The sequence below is a fragment of the Scyliorhinus canicula genome, chromosome 5, assembly GCF_902713615.1.
Source record: "Scyliorhinus canicula chromosome 5, sScyCan1.1, whole genome shotgun sequence".
Taxonomy (NCBI): domain Eukaryota; kingdom Metazoa; phylum Chordata; class Chondrichthyes; order Carcharhiniformes; family Scyliorhinidae; genus Scyliorhinus; species Scyliorhinus canicula.
Window position 1 is genome coordinate 79,081,093 of NC_052150.1, and position 18,243 is coordinate 79,099,335.

Consider the following 18,243-nt stretch of genomic DNA (forward strand, 5'->3'; position numbering starts at 1 on the left):
ACTCCCTCGCCCTCGGCCTACCAAACCTCCATGGGTCTACTCCTCCCATCTGCTCCATGTATCCCCTCAGCACTTCTGCCGCTGCCGGCCTCCTATTGGTCTTTGAGCTCGATCTGTCTAGCCCGGGGTCCAGCACTGTGTTGAAGTCCCCCCCCATGATCAAGCCCCCTGCCTCCAGTCCCGGAATGAGGCCAATAGGCGCCTCATAAAACCGCGTCATCCCAGTTCGGGGCATATACGTTGACCATTCACCACTTTCTCCCCCTGCAGCTTACCCTTCACCATCACATACCTACCCTCCTTATCCGCCACCACCTCCTCCGCACGAACGACACCCTCTTTCACCAGAATCGCCACCCCCCGGTTCTTTGCGTCCAATCCAGAGTGGAACACCTGTCCACCCACCCCCTTCTCAGGCGAACCTGGTCCACTACCTTCAAATGGGTCTCCTGTAACATTGCTACATCAGCCTTCAGTCCCTTCAGGTGTGAGATACCCTTGATCTCTTGACCGGCCCATTCAGCCCCCTCACGTTCCAAGTGATCAGCCGGGTCGCGGAAAGACCCGCCCCTTCCCCCTGCCGATTAGCCATGTCCCGTTCCCTGCTCGCCCGGGGCGACCCTCCCCTTCTGACACGCTCCCCATGGCGATGGCCCCCTCCCCCACCTCTCCAGTCCTCCACTTCCCGTTTCTGGTCTTTCCAGCAGCAACCCGGTGTCCCTCCCTAAACCCCCCCCCCCCCCCCCCCCCCCCCCCCCCCCCCCCCCCCCCCCCCCCCAGGCTAGGACCCCTCCTAGCCGCGATGTACCCTCCATCGCACTCCCGTAAGTCAGCTGGTTTGCGCTGACCCGGCTGCTCCTGCCACACTCCGACTCCCCCCGGCTCGGCGGGGGGGGGGGGGGGGGGGGGCCTCCCCCCCCTTGCCACTCCTCCCTGGCCCCGCTCCAACGCGGGAAAGGTCGCCATTGCTAGCCACGCCCCGCACTCCTCCCCTCCCCCCCTCCTCTGCCCCGCGCGCGGGAAAACAGAGGAAAGCCCGCGCTTTCGCCCTGCCACACCCCACCCCTCCGTCTTCAGTTCCACCCCCGTCCCCGTCCATGCCTGTAAAGAACCCCCCTAGGAGCCCATATCCCCGATCTGCTCTCCCCCCCCGTCCCGCCTCCCCAACTTAACATTATAAATAACAGATAGATAACAAATAACAATGTACTTAACAGTCGCCCTCTACCAAACAGCATAAATAACCATAAATAACCATGAATAACCACAATAACAATAACTACGGGGAGTTGGCAAAGGGGGGAAAAAACATCAGAAGAAAAAAAACCCAAAGCCAGAGTTCAAGATCCAAACAAGGAAAGAAGAAGAAAAAAAAAGGAAACCGTTCCAATAAGAGTTGCCCAGTTCCGACCCAGCCGAAAAAAAAAAAAGAACCGCTTGTTCAGCTGAAAGTACCCGAGCGGCTACGGCCGCCAAGTACCCCCTGGGTCTAATTCAAGTCCAGTTTCTCTTCCTGTACAAAGGCCCACGCCTCCTCTGGGGACTCAAAATAGTGGTGTTGGTTCCTGTAGGTGACCCACAAGCGCGCTGGCTGCAGCATTCCGAACCTGATCCTTTTTGCATGTAGCACCGCCTTCGTCCGGTTGTACCGGGCCCGCCGCTTAGCCACCTCCGCACTCCAGTCCTGGTAGACCCTCACCGTCGAATTCTCCCACTTACTGCTCCTTTCCCGCTTGGCCCACTCCAGCACTCTCTCACGATCGCTGAGTCGCTGGAACCGCACCAGCACCGCCCTCGGGGGCTCATTTGCTCTTGGCTTCCTAGCCATGACCCTGTAGGCCTCTTCCAGCTCCAGGGGCGAAGGGACGGCCCCTGCCCCCATCAGGGAGCTCAGCATTTCTGCTACGTATCCCGGGAGGTCTGACCCCTCCAGGCCTTCTGCCAGGCCCAAGATCCTCAGGTTCTTCCGCCTCATTCGGGTATCCAGCTCCTCAAAACGGCTCTGCCATTTCAGGTGGAGTGCCTCGTGCACCTCTACCTTTCCCACGAGGACCGTGGCCTCCTCCTCCCTCACAGTCATCTCCTGCTGCAGCTCCCGAATCGACGCCTCTTGGGTCGCCTGGGCTCCCATCAGCCTGGTGGTCGTCGCATTCATTGACTCCAAAAGCTCCATTTTCAGCTCCGTAAAGAAGCGCAGGAGAGCGGCCTGCTGCTCCTCCGCCCATTTCCTCCATTCCTCGGGTGCGCCACCGGCCGCCATTTTGGTTTTCTTCCCCCGCTTTTTTTGGGGAGCTGCTGTTGCTTTTTTTACCACCCCACTCCGGGTACCGACCATAAAGTTGGTCTGGTTCTCCTCAGGGAGCCTTCCCCCACCGGGATTTGTCCTTACAGCGCCGTTGGGGCCCTCCAATCGGCCCGAAAACACCTTTGTAGCAGGAGCTGCCAAACGTGCGACTTAGCTGGTCATAGCCGCAACCGGAAGTTTCTTTGTGAAGTTTTCTAAGTCGTCTACCATGAAGACGGGTGCAAATTATCTGTTCAATGCCTCCACACCACCAGGCTCACAGTTATAGAGGACTAGCACTAGCTTTAGTTACTGTTTCTACTCCAATACTTCGGGAAACTATCGTGTTTTTATATTATTAGCACACCTTCTCTCATACTCTGCTCTCTGCCTCTTTATTATCTTATTAGTCATTCTTTGCTGGTTCTTAAACGCTGTCCGATCTTCTGACCTACCACTAATCTGTATACAGATTTGTATAATGTTTCTTTCACTTTAATGCTGTCCTTAATTTCTTTATTTAGCCTTGGATAATGCATCCTTCTCAAAAACTCTACTGCCCTGTCTTTCATCCTTGTCTTTTAAATACAGGGAGCGGGACGATGGCACAAGTGGTTACCACTGCCTCACAGCGGCAGGGACCTGGATTTGATCCCGACCTCGGGTGACTGTCTGTGTGGAGCCTCCCCGTGTCTGCGTGGGTTTTCTCCGGGTTTTCCAGTTTCTTCCCGCAGTTCAAAGATGTGCAGACTAAGTGGATTGGTCATGTTAAATTGCCACTTAGGGTAGGGTTGTAGGGATAGGGTGGGGAATTGGGCCGAAGTAGAGTGGGTCTCTTTTGAAGGGTTGGTGCAGACTCAATGGGCCAAACAACCTCCTTCTGCACTGTAGGAATTCTATGATTGTATGAAACTGGACTCCTTTATTTTCCTTGCTGTCCATCTGTAAGCAGACATATTTTAATTTTTGAAAGAAGCTGTGGCATTGCCCAAATCCTTTGTCTGTGACGTCACTTTGAAAACCGCCTACACCAAACTCCCTCTGGGTTAAATCAGAAGTATTGTTTATTCATACATTTGAAGGCACTCATGCAAACATACAAGAAGGAAGTAAGAAAGAAAAACATTTTGCAACTAGGAATAACTTTTATACAAAGAACCAAAGATATGATAATTCACGTGAATGTCCAGAGTGCAGTGAGGTTCCTTCACATTGCACGTCGAAGTTAAGGTTCAAGTGGGTTCTGCTGAGTTATGGAATTCCCTTGAATTTGGTGATGACACAGCAAGATGAGATTGGTATACAGCGACTTGGTCCACTCCACCGACAATGGCAGGAATTTTCCAGAGAACCAGGCATCACAATGGTTTTCTCTTTGTTACATGTTCAGGTTGCATATTCATGCTGGGGAGAAGGATCATCTGCTCATCCCTTGTTCCGTTAATTGTAGCTACAATGATAGCTACGAGAGTCCTCAAGGATGAGATTTGTACTCACTGTTGGTAGTTTCCAGAACTGCTGTAGCCAACTTGAAAGTCATGTGACCTGTAGCAGCTATGTTTTTGGTCTAGCAAAATTCATTTTTAAGTGTGCGGAAAGTAAGGTTTGATTTCATCAGTTGATGATCTCCTCTGTTTTATGGACATGACGCTAGTTTCCCAATACACCATTGCCAGCTTTGCCTCATATTTAGGTTCAAAACACTCGTCATGGACCCATTCTTCTTGTTTTCAAACTGAACGTGAAATTCTATCATAGTGTAATCACTAGAATCAGATAGACAAAGGGATCTAGAAAATAAGTTCACAAGAGTGTTTTTGGGGCAATTTGTTAGAGCAGTACATTCTAGAGGCAGCGAGGCGGCAGGTTATCCTGGTAATGTGCAATGAGACAGGGTTAAATCGATAACCTCAAAGTAAAGGAGCCTCTAAGTATCAGAAATCCTAAGAATAGGTGACGAATACTATTGGCGTGGAGGGACTCAAAGCCCCCGAAGACTGAGTGGTGGCTTGCGGACATGTCGAGTTTCCTGGGTATGGAAAAAATTAAGTTCGCCTTGAGGGGATCTGTGCAGGGGTTCGCCCGGAGGTGGCAACCATTTATTGACTTCTTTGCGGGAGAGTGAGCGTCAGCAGGGGGTGGGGGTGGTGGTGGTTGGGGGGGGGGGGGGAAATATGACGGGTAGTACCGGTGGGAGAGGAGCGGGCTTGTGCAATATGTTATGATGGAAGTATTGAAAGTACGTGGATGTTTGCATATTTTTGCCTTTTTTGCTTTCTTTCTGATGACGTCTGTAACTTTATAAAGCCAAAAACTACCTCAATAAAATTGTTTATTAAAAAAAAAGAAATCCTAAGAATCAAATGACTTAAGTTCTTTCAGAATAATGAAAAGAGCATTATTGCTGATGGTTGGCTGAAACTTTAGTTTTCCATCTACAATTTGGAATGCAATAAACATCCATACCATTAGTTTGTTCAAATAGCCAAAACAACAGCTGGAAATTATTTTCCTATGACTGTGGTGAATTTTCAGGATGAAATATCTGTTCTTCGTGAACATCTACGCAGAGCTGAGGAGCATGTGCAAGCGAGCGAGCAGAAAATTGCTTTGATGGCTCAGGAGCTTGCTGATACTTCCAACATTCGTGACAAAACCATGGGTGATCTGCACAGTGCACGAGTAAAAATTGATTTGCTGAAAGAAGAACTTGCTGAAACTGAGAAAAAATATCTGGGAGAGATACAAGTGCTAAGAGCTGCAAAAAAAGAAAAGGTATGCATTATAAAATTTGCTTAATTTTTCTGTTCTGATTTGGATATTACCGTTGGAAAAAATGTTGTCCTCCCCAAACTTCTTCTCTCTATCTCTTGGTCAATCCCACTCCCCCATGTAATAGAAAAGGAGCTCTTGCATAATATTGTAAATACGAGTTGATCCCCTAATTTGTCTTTTTGGAAAAAGCAAACTCTCAAATTGTAGAATGAATCTGAAGTTCACAAGTCCCTTTCTAATCTGACAGATTCACCAAAGACCAATTCAATCTCATTATTGGAATCGGAGTCTACAATTGAACTTGTGACCTGAAGCATGGCTGCCAAAAGGTGGCCTCATAGCTGTTAAACAGCTGGCCAGTCCAAACAATCTGATCCAATTAGCTTTATTGTAATTGTATTTCTTATTTGTTGGCTTATGTCTGTTTGATTTAAATTGGCTTCAATGTTGTACCTGTAAAACCTCAGGTACTTTCGACCAGTTTACTTTTTTACCTAGAGTGTTTTTATTTACGAGGAAACAAACCACAAACACAAGTTCAAATTCAACAATATTTATTTAACACAATTAACCCTTATATTACCCACAAAATACTAGAGGTACCCAAGATCAGTGTATATTACCCGTAAAGATGGCTTGATAGGCTATGGATCTTATCGCTGGAATTCCTCTGGCCCGTCTTCACAAAGGTAGTTCTCGCTGACGATCTCTTCCTTTCTTCCTTCCGGTCTGGTCTTCACTTCTCCAATCTGGTCAAGGTCATCTCGCACGCCGAGTCTTCAATCCTGAGGGGTCTGGAGTGCCTGTTTTATCCCCTCTGGCTTTGCGCCCTTTTTCCACTTCCTCTGGCCTTTTGCCAATGGGGTATCGAACCTGGTTTTTAGTGCCCAGTGATCCGATTGATGCCCTATTGACGGGTCACCTGGGCGTGCCCCAGGTGTCTATCTCCCATGGCCGTATTTGCACGTACCCCATGTCAACTAAGGTAACGGTGGGAATTCTAGATGCTCAATAGTCTTGTCCGGCCTGGGTTCATTACAGTAGGCTGGTGCATTTCAATCGGCTCAATTATCGCTTGATGGCCGATTGGCAGGGCAGGTGCGTTCATGTGTTGGCAGCCTGCCTTGGCCAGTCCGAATTCCCATGAGGCTGTGCTGGAGCAACTGTGGCTTTGTTTAACGTGTGCAATTCTTTAATTTAAAATACCCAATTTTAAATGGGCCTAAACGGTTACCACAATAGCCTCCTTGCTCTTATTCTCTATGCCCGTGTTAGTAAAACCAGAATACTATATACTTTATTAACTGTTCTCTCCACCTGTCCTGCCACCTTCAATGATCTATGCACATTTACCCCCTGATCCCTCAGCTCCTACACTCGCTTTAAGAATTCTTCTGCTTATTTTATATTTTCGCTTCCTGTTCCTCCTACCAAAATGCATCACCTCCCACTTTTCTCAGCATTAAACTTCATCAGCCACCTATCTGTCCACTCCATCAACTTATTTATATCCTTTTGAAGTTCAACACCCTTTTCACAGTTTACAATACTTTTGAGTTTTGTGTCATTCGCAAACTTTGAAATTGTCCCCTACACACCAAGATCTGGATCATTAGCATATATTAGAAAAGCAAGGGTCCCAATACTGACCCCTGGAGAACACCGCTGCAGATTTTCCTCCAGCCAATTTTGTATCCACGTTACTACTATCCCTTTTATTCCATGAGCTGTAATTTTTCACATAAGTTTGTTGTGTGGCACTGTATAGAATGCCTTGGCCAAGAGTCCTGCCCTGTCCTTAAACCTATCTCCATAGTCTTCTTCCAGCTGGACCCTGCCTCTGGCCCCTTATCCGTGATATTTTGTTCATTGAAATGTCATGCTTGCAGTTCTCAACCTCCATTTCTTTGTTGCCCTATTCCTGAGACTTATCTCATTCAGAGGTAGCTGGTCTCTGTTCCCTCAGCCCAAACCTCAACCTAACATTGTCATCAAACCTGCAAACTGGCCTCTACCTCCCAGAGGCCAGACATTTCCTCTTAACAAGCCATGACCCCACCACTGAACACAAGCTATCATTCCATGTCTGTCACATCTTCTCTGGAGATTGCCTCCCAGCTACCAACCTTCGTTGCCCTCTAACTCAGAACAGCCCAGTTCTATCTCCTTTCGAAGATCCATAAACAGGATTGCCCTGGCAAAGCTATCATTTCAGTCTGTTCCTGCCCAACTGAACTGACTCCATTTTTTCCCTCCCCTTGTCCAGTCTCTTCCCGCCATCCGTGACTATTCTGCTGCCGTCTCTCACGTTTTAATAATTTCTAGTTTCCTGCTCCTAACTGTCTCCACTTCACTATAGATAGAACATAGAACAGTACAGCACAGAACAGGCCCTTCAGCCCTCAATGTTGTGCCGAGCCATGATCACCCTACTCAAACCCACGTATCCACCCTATACCCGTAACCCAACAACCCCCCCTTAACCGTACATTTTTATTAGGACACTACGGGCAATTTAGCATGGCCAATCCACCTAACCCGCACATCTTTGGACTGTGGGAGGAAACCGGAGCACCCAGAGGAAACCCACGCACACAGAGGGAGGACGTGCAGACTCCACACAGACAGTGACCCAGCCGGGAATCGAACCTGGGACCCTGGAGCTGTGAAGCATTTATGCTAACCACCATGCTACCGTGCTGCCCCAAGGGCGGTCTGCGTCTCTCCACTTCTTCCCTGAACGGAGGTTCAACCAGTCTCAATCCACCACCATGCTCCTCCTTTGGCAGCCTGACCTGTTCTCACAGTAGAACTTCTTCTTTCAATCCACTTAACTCCTCCAAATAAAAAGTGTTGCTGTGGATAATCCAGGACAAAGCAGCCTGCATGATTGACACCCACTTCCAGAAGCATTCACTCCATCCACCACCGACACACAGTGGCAACAGTGTGTACCATCTACAAGATGCACTGCAGAAACTCACCAAAATTCCTTCGGCAGCACCTAGGAAATATATTGTCGTTCCTTCACTGGAATTCCCTCCCGAATAGCAGTCAGCATACCTACACCACATGGACTGCAGCTATTCACGAAGGCAGCTCAGCACCAGCTTCTCAAGGGCAATTGGGGATGGGCAACTAATGTCGGCCTAGCCAGCAATGCCCACATCTCTTTTTTGTTTTAAAAGAAAAAGTTTTTAAAAATCACATGTGTTACCTATGCCAACCTGTTTTTTGTAGGATATATGGAATGCTCCTTGTTCCAGTCCTTTTCGGGCTCTATCCTTCACCCCCTTTTCTGATACATCAATGACCATTGCTCTCAATCTGATCAGGAAATTTTAATGAACATTGCTTCCAATTTCCACCCTTCTTTCACCGTCACAAGGTTCACCTTCACTGTCACAAGGTCCACCTTAAGTCTTCCCCTCCCTTTACCAACTTCTCTGCCTCCATTTCTGGAGGTGAACGACCAGTAAATATTCACCATGCCTACCGATTCCCAAAGTTACCTTGACTACACTTCCCCACACCTTGCTTCCCCTAAGAACTCCATTCTTTTCTTCCGGTTCTGACACCTTCATCACGTATCTATTTAGATATTGCAACCTTCCATGCCAGTGCTTCTGACATGTCTTCCGTTTTCCTCCAAAGCGGACACTGCCCCCACTCAGAACCCGCCAGCCTGGTTTACAGGGCCCTGGAATATGTCCATACCATTTCCCCCATATCTGCTTTCATCCCTTTCCCTCCCTCCCAGAACTGTGATAATAAGTTCCCCTTCCATGCCACCAGCCCTTACTCATCGGTTGGTCCTTAAAATCTTTGCCACCACCAAACACATCACATTTTCTCCCCTTTCAGCATTCCAAAGGGACCATTTTCCATTGCTGGTTTTCCCAGCCTGTCCCCTTTTACTTGCCTAAAACCTGTTCCATTTCTATTTTTTTCCCAGCACTGATGATTGATCATAGACTCTTAACTCTTTCTCGCCACAGATGTATCCTGTTTTTATTTTCAGATTTCCGCGTCCATAGTATTTTGCTTTTGTATGATATTGTAACTTAGCAGGAGTAACAATGAAAATTGGATATTGTGATCCTTTCACACCGTCCCCTGTGCTCTTTTCCAATCTTCGCAATATTGACTATATAGCAGTTAGTGAGGCGAGGCCAAGTTGATTTATTTTACGATGAGTGATTGTGGACTGTGATTATCTACTGAACGCACCTGAAACAAAACAGTAAATACCCATTGTTCCAGATGTGGATATTAATTTTGGTGATTACCATTTAGTTGAGCTAATTAACATTCCGATTGTCCCTTTGTTCTAGTAGCTCCACTATGTGACTGTTACATTACATTTTAAACCCTGGTGAGTTAACTTCAACTTAAAAGCAACAGTTTAATCTAGTTCATATCTGTATCCTTTCTGTGGACACATGGAGCAAAATGGAACATGCTGAATGGAAATTAATTGGAAAGTTAATTCAAATGTTATGTATATTCAATGAGGCATCATTATGAAGACCTTGAAGGGCAGCACGGCGGCGCACTGGTTTGCACTGCTGCCTCACAGCACCGAGGTTCCAGGTTCGATCACGGCTCTGGGTCACTGTCCGTACGGAATTTGCACATTCTCCCCATGTTTGCATGGGTTTCACCCCCACAACCCAAAAGATGTGCAGGGTAGGTGGATTGGCCACGCTAAGCTGCCCCTTAATTGGAAAAAATGTATTTAAAAAAAAAAAAGACCTTGAAGACAGAAAGCTTGGGATGCTCCTGCCTCAAAGAGATGAAGATTCACCTCATCAGCAGAATAATATGATAAATTGCATGGTATGACATACAAATATTCATCATTTAGATATTTAATAATGCACTTAAAGCATTTTACAAATATTGATATTAGGGTTCTGCAGTGATTGACAATACAGTGGAGCAAGAGCTGCATAAAGAAGTTGAAGATTTGAAGCTTAGATTGCAGATGGCTGCTGAACATTACAAAGAAAAATACAAGGACTGTCAAAAACTGCAAAAACAAGTTGTCAAACTCACCGAGCAGTTGGTGAGTATAATGTTTATTTTAAACTACTGGGGTAATGCAACAAATTGAAATAATTTGCACATGTTGCTTTATCATTATTAGCATTTTAAATCGCAAGACTATCCCGATCTCTGTGGGAATTTCATCATGACAGGATAAGTGGGAAACTTTGAGAGCTCAACAAACGTTTTCTATGAAGCATTATGAGTAATTGAGATAGAGTCCAGGAAGAGAGATTTAACAGCATGTGGCAGTGCTCATATTTTTATTTTAACTTGTTCAGCAGAGGTATAACTGACAATAAAGCCACCGTTCCAGAAGCATGAGAAGGCATTGAGGGCATGAAATTAATGGGGAGATTAAAGGCATTATGACTTGAATAATCGGCAGATCCTTTTATGAAGCTAAAGTATGAATTCTATTACAACCTGTGTGTCATCCTGTATTCTGACTTGGAGTTACTTGGCGATGAGAGAAAGTACTATAACATCTCATGGTTACTTAGCCTCTGTTCATTTCATAATTTAGTTTGGTGAGACATGATCTTCAAGAAAAGGTGTTATCTAACCATACATTATTACATTAATAGGAAGAGAAGAAAAATGAAACATTCTCTAAGAAGCAAAAGCTAACTGATAATGGGACAAACACTGAATTACCCCCAGTATCTGCAGCAGACTTTATTCGAGATTCTTCTCCAGGTATCTCTGTGATTGTTTAGGCTCTAGCTGTCAAAATAAATTAACACCGCTTAATGTTCTGAAGTATTCCGTATATATTTTTTCACATTTTTTTGTGTGTGTGTTTTATATTCTATATGTTACACACATATTGCACTTATATAAGATGTCTTGCATCTTTTGTAAGCTTTCATTTGCTTCCACTCTTGAGTACATGTACTGATTTGCAAGAATAAGGACACAGGCAAAATAATTTAATATTTAGTAGCCTTTAAACAAATATTTATCTAATGCTTGTACTGCATATTCACCTATTTATTTAGCAATGAGTAAACATAGCTCCCCTCAGCATTTTTATTTCATTTACAACTGTGGAATTCATTTTTAAAATGTTTTTAACCCAAGAAGATTATCAGCAAAACACCTCCCTGATTACCAACAGGGATTAGGCAATCGTTTCTGTACTGAAACAGGTGAAAGATGCACTGTTTCCCAGCTGATTCTGGTGGTGTTCCAGGGAGGCCCCCATCAGTCCATAACTGGTTGTCAAAAGATGAGATGCACAAAATGGTCACATAATTTCAACCCGCCAGTGAAATTGCCACCATGTGCTTAATTTGGTCTGAGATAGATGATACATTTTTAAGCTATTTGTGACTTTTAAAAAGAAATTGATAAACACATGAAGGGAATGAAGTTGCAGGGCTACTGGGAAATGGCGAGGGAATAATTTGCTCTGGTAAAGAGCAGTACGGTGGCGCAGTGGTTAGCACTGCTGACTCACAGCGCCCACTGTTGACTCACGGCGCTAAGGACCCGGGTTCAATCCCGGCCCCAGGTCACTGTTCGTGTGAGGTTTGCACATTCTCTCTGTCTGGGTGGGTCTCGCCCCCACAGCCCAAAATGATGTGCAGGGTAGGTGAATTGGCCACGCTAAATTGTCTCTTAATTGGAAAAACAGAATTGGACACTCTAAATTTTTTTTCTTTTAAATTGCCCTAGTAAATCGCTCTATTAGAGAACCAGCATGGATTTGGCAGGCTGAGTGGTCTCCTTCTCTGCTGTAACCATTCTGTTTTTTTTGGTATTGCTGAAATACTTGCTATTCCCCTCAACAGAAGCCAAATTAAGCTAAATCGACAGTAACAAATCATTATTTTTCAAAATAGAACTTTTTCTCTGCTACTGAATTAAATGCATGTTTGAACTGCTAGCTTAAAGCCAAAATTTGGAAAGTCCTGTTGCCCTGGCATTGACGAGTTGTAATTTAACCAGCAAAATGTTTTTTAGAAGAATAAATTGCTTGTCTGGGAATTAACAAATTAAAACTTGATTAATTTTTTGTTATGGCTCATTTAATTATCAGTGGTACAGTAAACATCTTGTTCTTTTCCCTACAGTCATGCCAGCTCCATTCGACCATACATTTGATCTCTTGGTGCAGACACAAATAAGTAAAATGAGTAAGGAAATAACTGAGAAAACTGAGATGTACAAGAAATGCAAACAGATGTTGGCTGTAAGTAAAACAGTTGCCAGAGCTGGTGTCATAAAACCTTGCCACATGTTACAAGTGGGTTGGAAATTGAAAGATTGTTTGTAGCATCATGGATGCTCTAAGAAATAGAGTTGGAAATCAGTTAAGTAAAGTTGGCTGTTATCCTGTTTTGGAGATTATGCATTTTAATTCATGGTGCATTTTTTTGGCTGGCAAGGAGGAATTCTTAAATTTTAAGGCCATAAAATCTAATTGGAAAATGTCCAAAGTCTCTGGTGTTTCAGAGTTTGATTGTTTGGCCAGGACGCTTTCCCAATTGGAGTATGGTGTCATGAGTTTAAGGCTCCAAGTTGTACACACAGCCTTTTTAGAATGCTTGGCATTAAGCATGCATGCACAATAACATTGGTTTAATATGCTGCAAGGAAATTATTTGTGGTGTTATTTGCACTTAAGGCAAATGTCCCCTTCAACAGGAATATATTTTATTTTATATTTGCTACATTTATATCATGTATACATTCATATAGACATATTCATATATACATATATCTACCATATGTGCATCATACATACATATATATATATATGTGCGTCATATATACATGTGTGTGTGTGTATATATATATCATATCTATCTATTATGTATACACCTATCTTTTTTTTCATTTTCAGAATATGGTAAGATTGGCATTTATTGTCCATTTCTAGATGCTCTGGCGGGGGTGGTGTTGGTTCTTCTTGAACTGCTCGAATTCATATGGTGAAAATGTTCCAACAATGCTGTTAGCTATGATTCCCCAGGTTTTGGCTTCATTGATAAATAAGGAACAGCAATAATATCCAAGTAAAGATGAAGGGTTGGATTTAGTGTTGAGCTCTAGAAATGTGAGTTAGGCCATTTTCTGACTTCACAAACCAGAGACAGTCACCTATGGCCATACCTGCCATATTTATGTACATTAGAGTTGTGGGTGGGCAGGGTTCGGGTTTTCTGACTCCCGAGACAACGTTATAGTAGTGCAGATGCTGAGTTGGCTGATTAGAAGGCCTACCTTGGTTCACTAGGGCTTATTCTCAGCCCTCCAACATTGTTCATAAGCCCCCTAAACTCTCCCGCTCATCCTCCCAACTCCCAATCCCACTCATGCCCTCCTCCTCCTCCATACCCAGTATCCACTCACTTACCCAGAGTGCATTATGTACAGTCATCAGGAGCCATGCAATAGCAATGGGGATCCTTTGAAATGGAATATTAAAAGTGCATCCGGCAGCATGGTGGCGCAGTGGGTTAGCCCTTTAGCACTGCAGCTTCACGACGCCGAGGTCTCAGGTTCGATCCCAGCTCGGGGTCACTGTCCGTGTGGAGTTTGGACATTCTCCCCGTGTTTGTGTGAGTTTCACCCCCACAACCCAAAAGATGTGCAAGGTAGGTGGATTGGCCACGCTAAATTGCCCCTTAATTGGAAAAAATGAATTGGGTACTCTAAATTTAAAGAAAAAAAAGTGCATCCAATTTAATGGACCTGTCAGTGAAAATCACAACCGTAGTTATTTTAATAAAATCTGACTTAATGAATAACATGTAAATTCCCACAAGTGACCATTCAGTTATAAAAACAAGCTTCTATTCGGTAACCACATCAAAGACAACTAACCTTCTCTAAAACTGTGAACACAACCCCTGCTGTGATAAGTGGTTCAATAGCTTTTGAAAGTATTCATAATGGCTTCAGCTGTCCAAAATCATTATACCTCCGAAGAAGTGAAGATCGAATTAACTCTAGGTTATCACAAATACGCTGCTCTTCCATGAGCTTTTCCTTTATGAAAATTAAAATCGCTTATTGTCACGAGTAGGCTTCAATGAAGTTACTGTGAAAAGCCCCTAGTCGCCACATTCCAGCGCCTGTCCGGGTAGGCTGGTATGGGAATCGAACCGTGCTGCTGGCCTGCTTGGTCTGCTTTAAAAGCCAGCGATTTAGCCCAGTGAGCACTGGTTTGATGCTCTGTAACTATAAATTTGAAAAAAAAACACTGCCAATTCACTGAGGATGCTTCACGCCAACCCATATCCAGCAATCTTTTTTGTTTAATTTACGAGATATGGGTGCCGCTGACTAGACCATCATTTATTGCCCATCCCTTAATTCCATTGAAAAGGTGGTGGTGAGCTTGGTTTTTGAGGGATGGTACGGTTGCGCAGTGGTTAGCACTACTGCCTCACAGCACCAGGGACTCTGGTTCAATTCCAACCTTGAGTAACTGTCTGTGTGGAGTTTGCACATTCTCCCTGTGTCTGCGTGGGGTTCCTCTGGGTGCTCCAATTTCCTCCCACAGTCCAAAAATGTGCTGGTTAGCTGGATTGGGCATTCTAAATTGTCCAAATGTTACATGGGGTTATGGGAATACAGGGATATGATGGGGGAGTGGGCCTAGGTAGGGTGCTCTTTCAGAGGGTCGGTGTAGACTATATGGGCCGAATGGCTGCCTCCTACACTGTAGGGATTCTGTGAACTTCTGCAGTCCATGTGATGTACTTATCCCTGTGATGTTGGTACACCTCACTGTTGATAGGGAGGGGGTTCCAGGATTTTGAGCCAGTGACGGTGATGGGACGACGATACATTTCCAAGTCAGGATGGTGAGAGGCTTGGGGGGAACTTCCAGGTGATGATATTCCCATGTATCTGTTGTCCTTCTAGATGGTAGTGGTTGTAGGTTTGGAAGCCTAAGGAGCTTGGGGTGAGTTTCTGCAGTGCATCATGCAGATGCTACACACTGCAGCATCTGTTTGTTGGTGGAGGAGGAAGTGAATGTTTGTGAAAGGGTGCTGATCAAGTGTGCTGTTTTGATGTAGATGGTGTCAAACTTCAGGAGTGAGGTTGGAGCTGCATTTGACAAGGCAAGTGGAGAGTATTCCACCCCACTCCTGACTTGAGTCAGGTGGTGAGTTACTCACTGCAGGATTCCTAGCCTCTGACCTACACTTGTAGCCACGGTATTTATATGGCTAGTCCAGTTCATTTTTGGGTCAATGGTAACCCCCCCCAAAGATGATAGTGGGGGGTTTCAGTGATGGCAATGCCATTGAATGTCAAGGGGCGATGGTTAGATTTTCTCTTGTTGGAGATGGTTGTCACCTGACACTTGTGTGACATGAATGCTACTTGCCCAAGCCTAGATATTGTTCAGGTCTTGTTCAAGCCTTGCTGCATTTGGACATGGACTGCTTCAGTACCTGAAGAGTCGTGAATGGTGCTGAACATTGTGCAGTCATCAGTGAGTAACCCCACTTCTAACCTTATGATGGAAGCAAGATCATTGATGAAAGCAGCTGAAGCTGGCTGGGCCTAGTACACTGTCCTGAGGAACTCCTGCAGTGATGTCCTGGAACTGAGATGACTGACCTCCAATCACCATAACCATCTTCCTTTGTGGCAGGTATAATTCCAACCAGCGGAGAGTTTCCCCCCCGTTTACCTTTTATTTTTGTTCATGGGATGCGGACTGGTTCACCTCAGTTTTGCTGGGGCTCCTTGATGTCATCTGTCAAGAGCAATCACCCCTCACCTTGCCTCCTCTCACTGCTGGAGTTCAGCTCCTTTGTCCACATTTGAACCAAGGCTGTAATGAGGTCAGAAGCCGAGTGACCCTGACGGAACCTGAACTGATATCAGTGAGCAAGATATTGTTAATCAAGTGCCGCTTGATAGCACTGTTGATGACCTCTTCCATCACTCTACTGACGATCAAGAGTAGACTTATGGAGTGCTACTTGACTGGATTGGATTTGTCCTGCTTTCTGTATAGGGCATGCCTGGGGAAGTTACTACACTGCCAGGTAGATACCAGTGATGTAGCTCTACTAGAACAGCTTGACTAGGGACGTGGCACGTTCTGGAGCGCAAGTCTTCAGTACTATTGCCAGAATATTATCAGGTTCCATAGCCTTTGCAGCATCCAGTGCCTTCAGATGTTTCTTGATATCACATGGAGTGAATCAAATTGGCTGAAGACTGGTTTCTGTGACCTCTGGAGGAGACCGAGTTGCTAGATCTGTTCAAAACTATTCCATTTAGCACAATGGTAGTGCCATTATCCACTCGGCACTTCTAGTTGAAGATTGTTGCGAATGCTTCGGTCTTATCTTTTGCACTGATGTGCTGTCCTCCATCATTGAGGCTTGGGGTATTTGTGGAGCCTTCTCCTCCAGTGAATTGTTTAATTGTCCACCACCATTCAGACTGGATGTGACAGGACTGCAGAGTTTCAATCAGATCTGTTGGTTGTGGACTAGCTTTGCTCTTGTTTACCACTCACTGCTTATACTACTTAGCATACAAGGAGTCCTGTGTTGGAATTTCACCAGGTTGAAAGCTAATTTTTAAGTATGCCTGGTGTTGTTCCTGCCATGCCCTCTTGCACTCTTCATTGAACCAGGGTTGATTCTACCTTGGAGGTAACGGTATGGTAGAGTGGGGCATATGATGAGCCATGCAGTTACAGATTGTGGTGGAGTACAATTCTGCTGGTGCTGATGGGACATGGCGCCTCAGTCTTAAGTCTGGATGCCCAGTCTTGAGTTGCTAGATCTGTTCAAAACTATTCCACTTAGCACAATGGTAGTGCCATACAACACAATGGAGGGTATCCTCATTGTGAAGACGGGACTTCATCTCTACAAGGGTTGTACGTTGGTCACTCAGCCGATGCTCATGGAATCATAGAATCCCTACAGTACAGAAGGAAGGAGGCCATCGAGTCTGTGCCGGCTCTCTGAAAGAGTACCTTACCTAGGCCCCCCCATATAACCTGCACATCCCTGGATACTAAAGGGCAATTTAGCATGGCCAGTCCACCTAACCTGCAAATATTTGGACTGTGGGAAGAAATACATGCAGCGACTGGGAGAACATGCATATTTCACAGTCACCCAAGGTCGGAATGGAACCCAGATCACTGACAATGTGAGGCAGCAGTGCTAATCACTGTACCACCGTGCCACTCAGTCATGGATAGATGCAGGCAGGTTGGTGAGATTGAGGTCAGGTTTTTCCCTCTTTTTTGTTCCCTCACCACCTCTGCAGAGCCAGTCTAACAGCGATGGACTTTAGGACGTGACCAGCTCGCTCTGTGGTTGTGTTACAGTCTTGGTGATGGACATTGTATTCTCCACCCAGAGTGCATTCTGTCTTTTCCACCATCAGTGCTTCCTGCAAGTGGTGTTCAACATGGAGGAGTACTGATTCATCAGCATGCAGGGTGGGGTGGTACATTCTCACCAGGAGGTTTCCTTACCCATGTTTGACCAGTTGTCATGAGACTTCTGAAAATTCTCCTTTTTGACGATTGTGACAAATTTGACCACAGCAGTTGAGACCAAACCATAAACAGCATTTTTGGTATGAAGTACACATGTTTGCCTTAAACTGGAGGTTGCGACTCCAGTTACCGATGGGCCTTTGGACCTCTTGTGCATGCACCAGCTGGGAAATGACTGCAAATGTGGAGTTGGTGTCCTTTACCGTCTTTATACTGGGTACTGGCCCTGCACACATGTAGAAGAAAATAAGTGAAACGGTGAAAAACTGCAGGCCAGGTGATCTGAACTGGATTGCCGTTTGGGTGAGGTGTCCCAGGAAGCAGGACACTGGGAGGGGGACTGATATGCTATCAATTAAGAAGGAGAACGCAGAGTTAAATAACTAAGGCTTTAATTGACTTCCAACAGAACTGGCAGTGTGCTCCAGAATGAGGCAGTGTGAAAGCTCGGCAGCCTATTTACCCAGGCCCTAGGGGGAGGAGCCACGGGCAGAGCTAAAACCGTACAGCATGTAATATAGTAGCAATACTGTACAACACGTACTACTGTGGCAGCACAATACAACACAGTGGTTTCACCACAGGGACCGAGAAAACCAAATAAGTTTCCGAACCAGGTAGTGGGATAGAAAGA

At 45.3% G+C, this 18,243-nt stretch overlaps 1 protein-coding gene across 2 annotated transcripts in view; it reads left to right on the forward strand.

The window, feature by feature from the left end:
- Window positions 1–18,243, forward strand: part of LOC119966079 (tax1-binding protein 1-like) — a 142,519-nt gene that overhangs the window by 59,354 nt on the left and 64,922 nt on the right. For both annotated transcript variants that reach the window (XM_038797269.1, XM_038797270.1), the window contains exons 8-11: window positions 4,820–5,059; window positions 9,972–10,127; window positions 10,696–10,807; window positions 12,187–12,305. In XM_038797269.1, coding sequence (XP_038653197.1) covers window positions 4,820–5,059; window positions 9,972–10,127; window positions 10,696–10,807; window positions 12,187–12,305 — 627 coding nt within the window. The remainder of the gene's footprint in view (window positions 1–4,819; window positions 5,060–9,971; window positions 10,128–10,695; window positions 10,808–12,186; window positions 12,306–18,243) is intronic.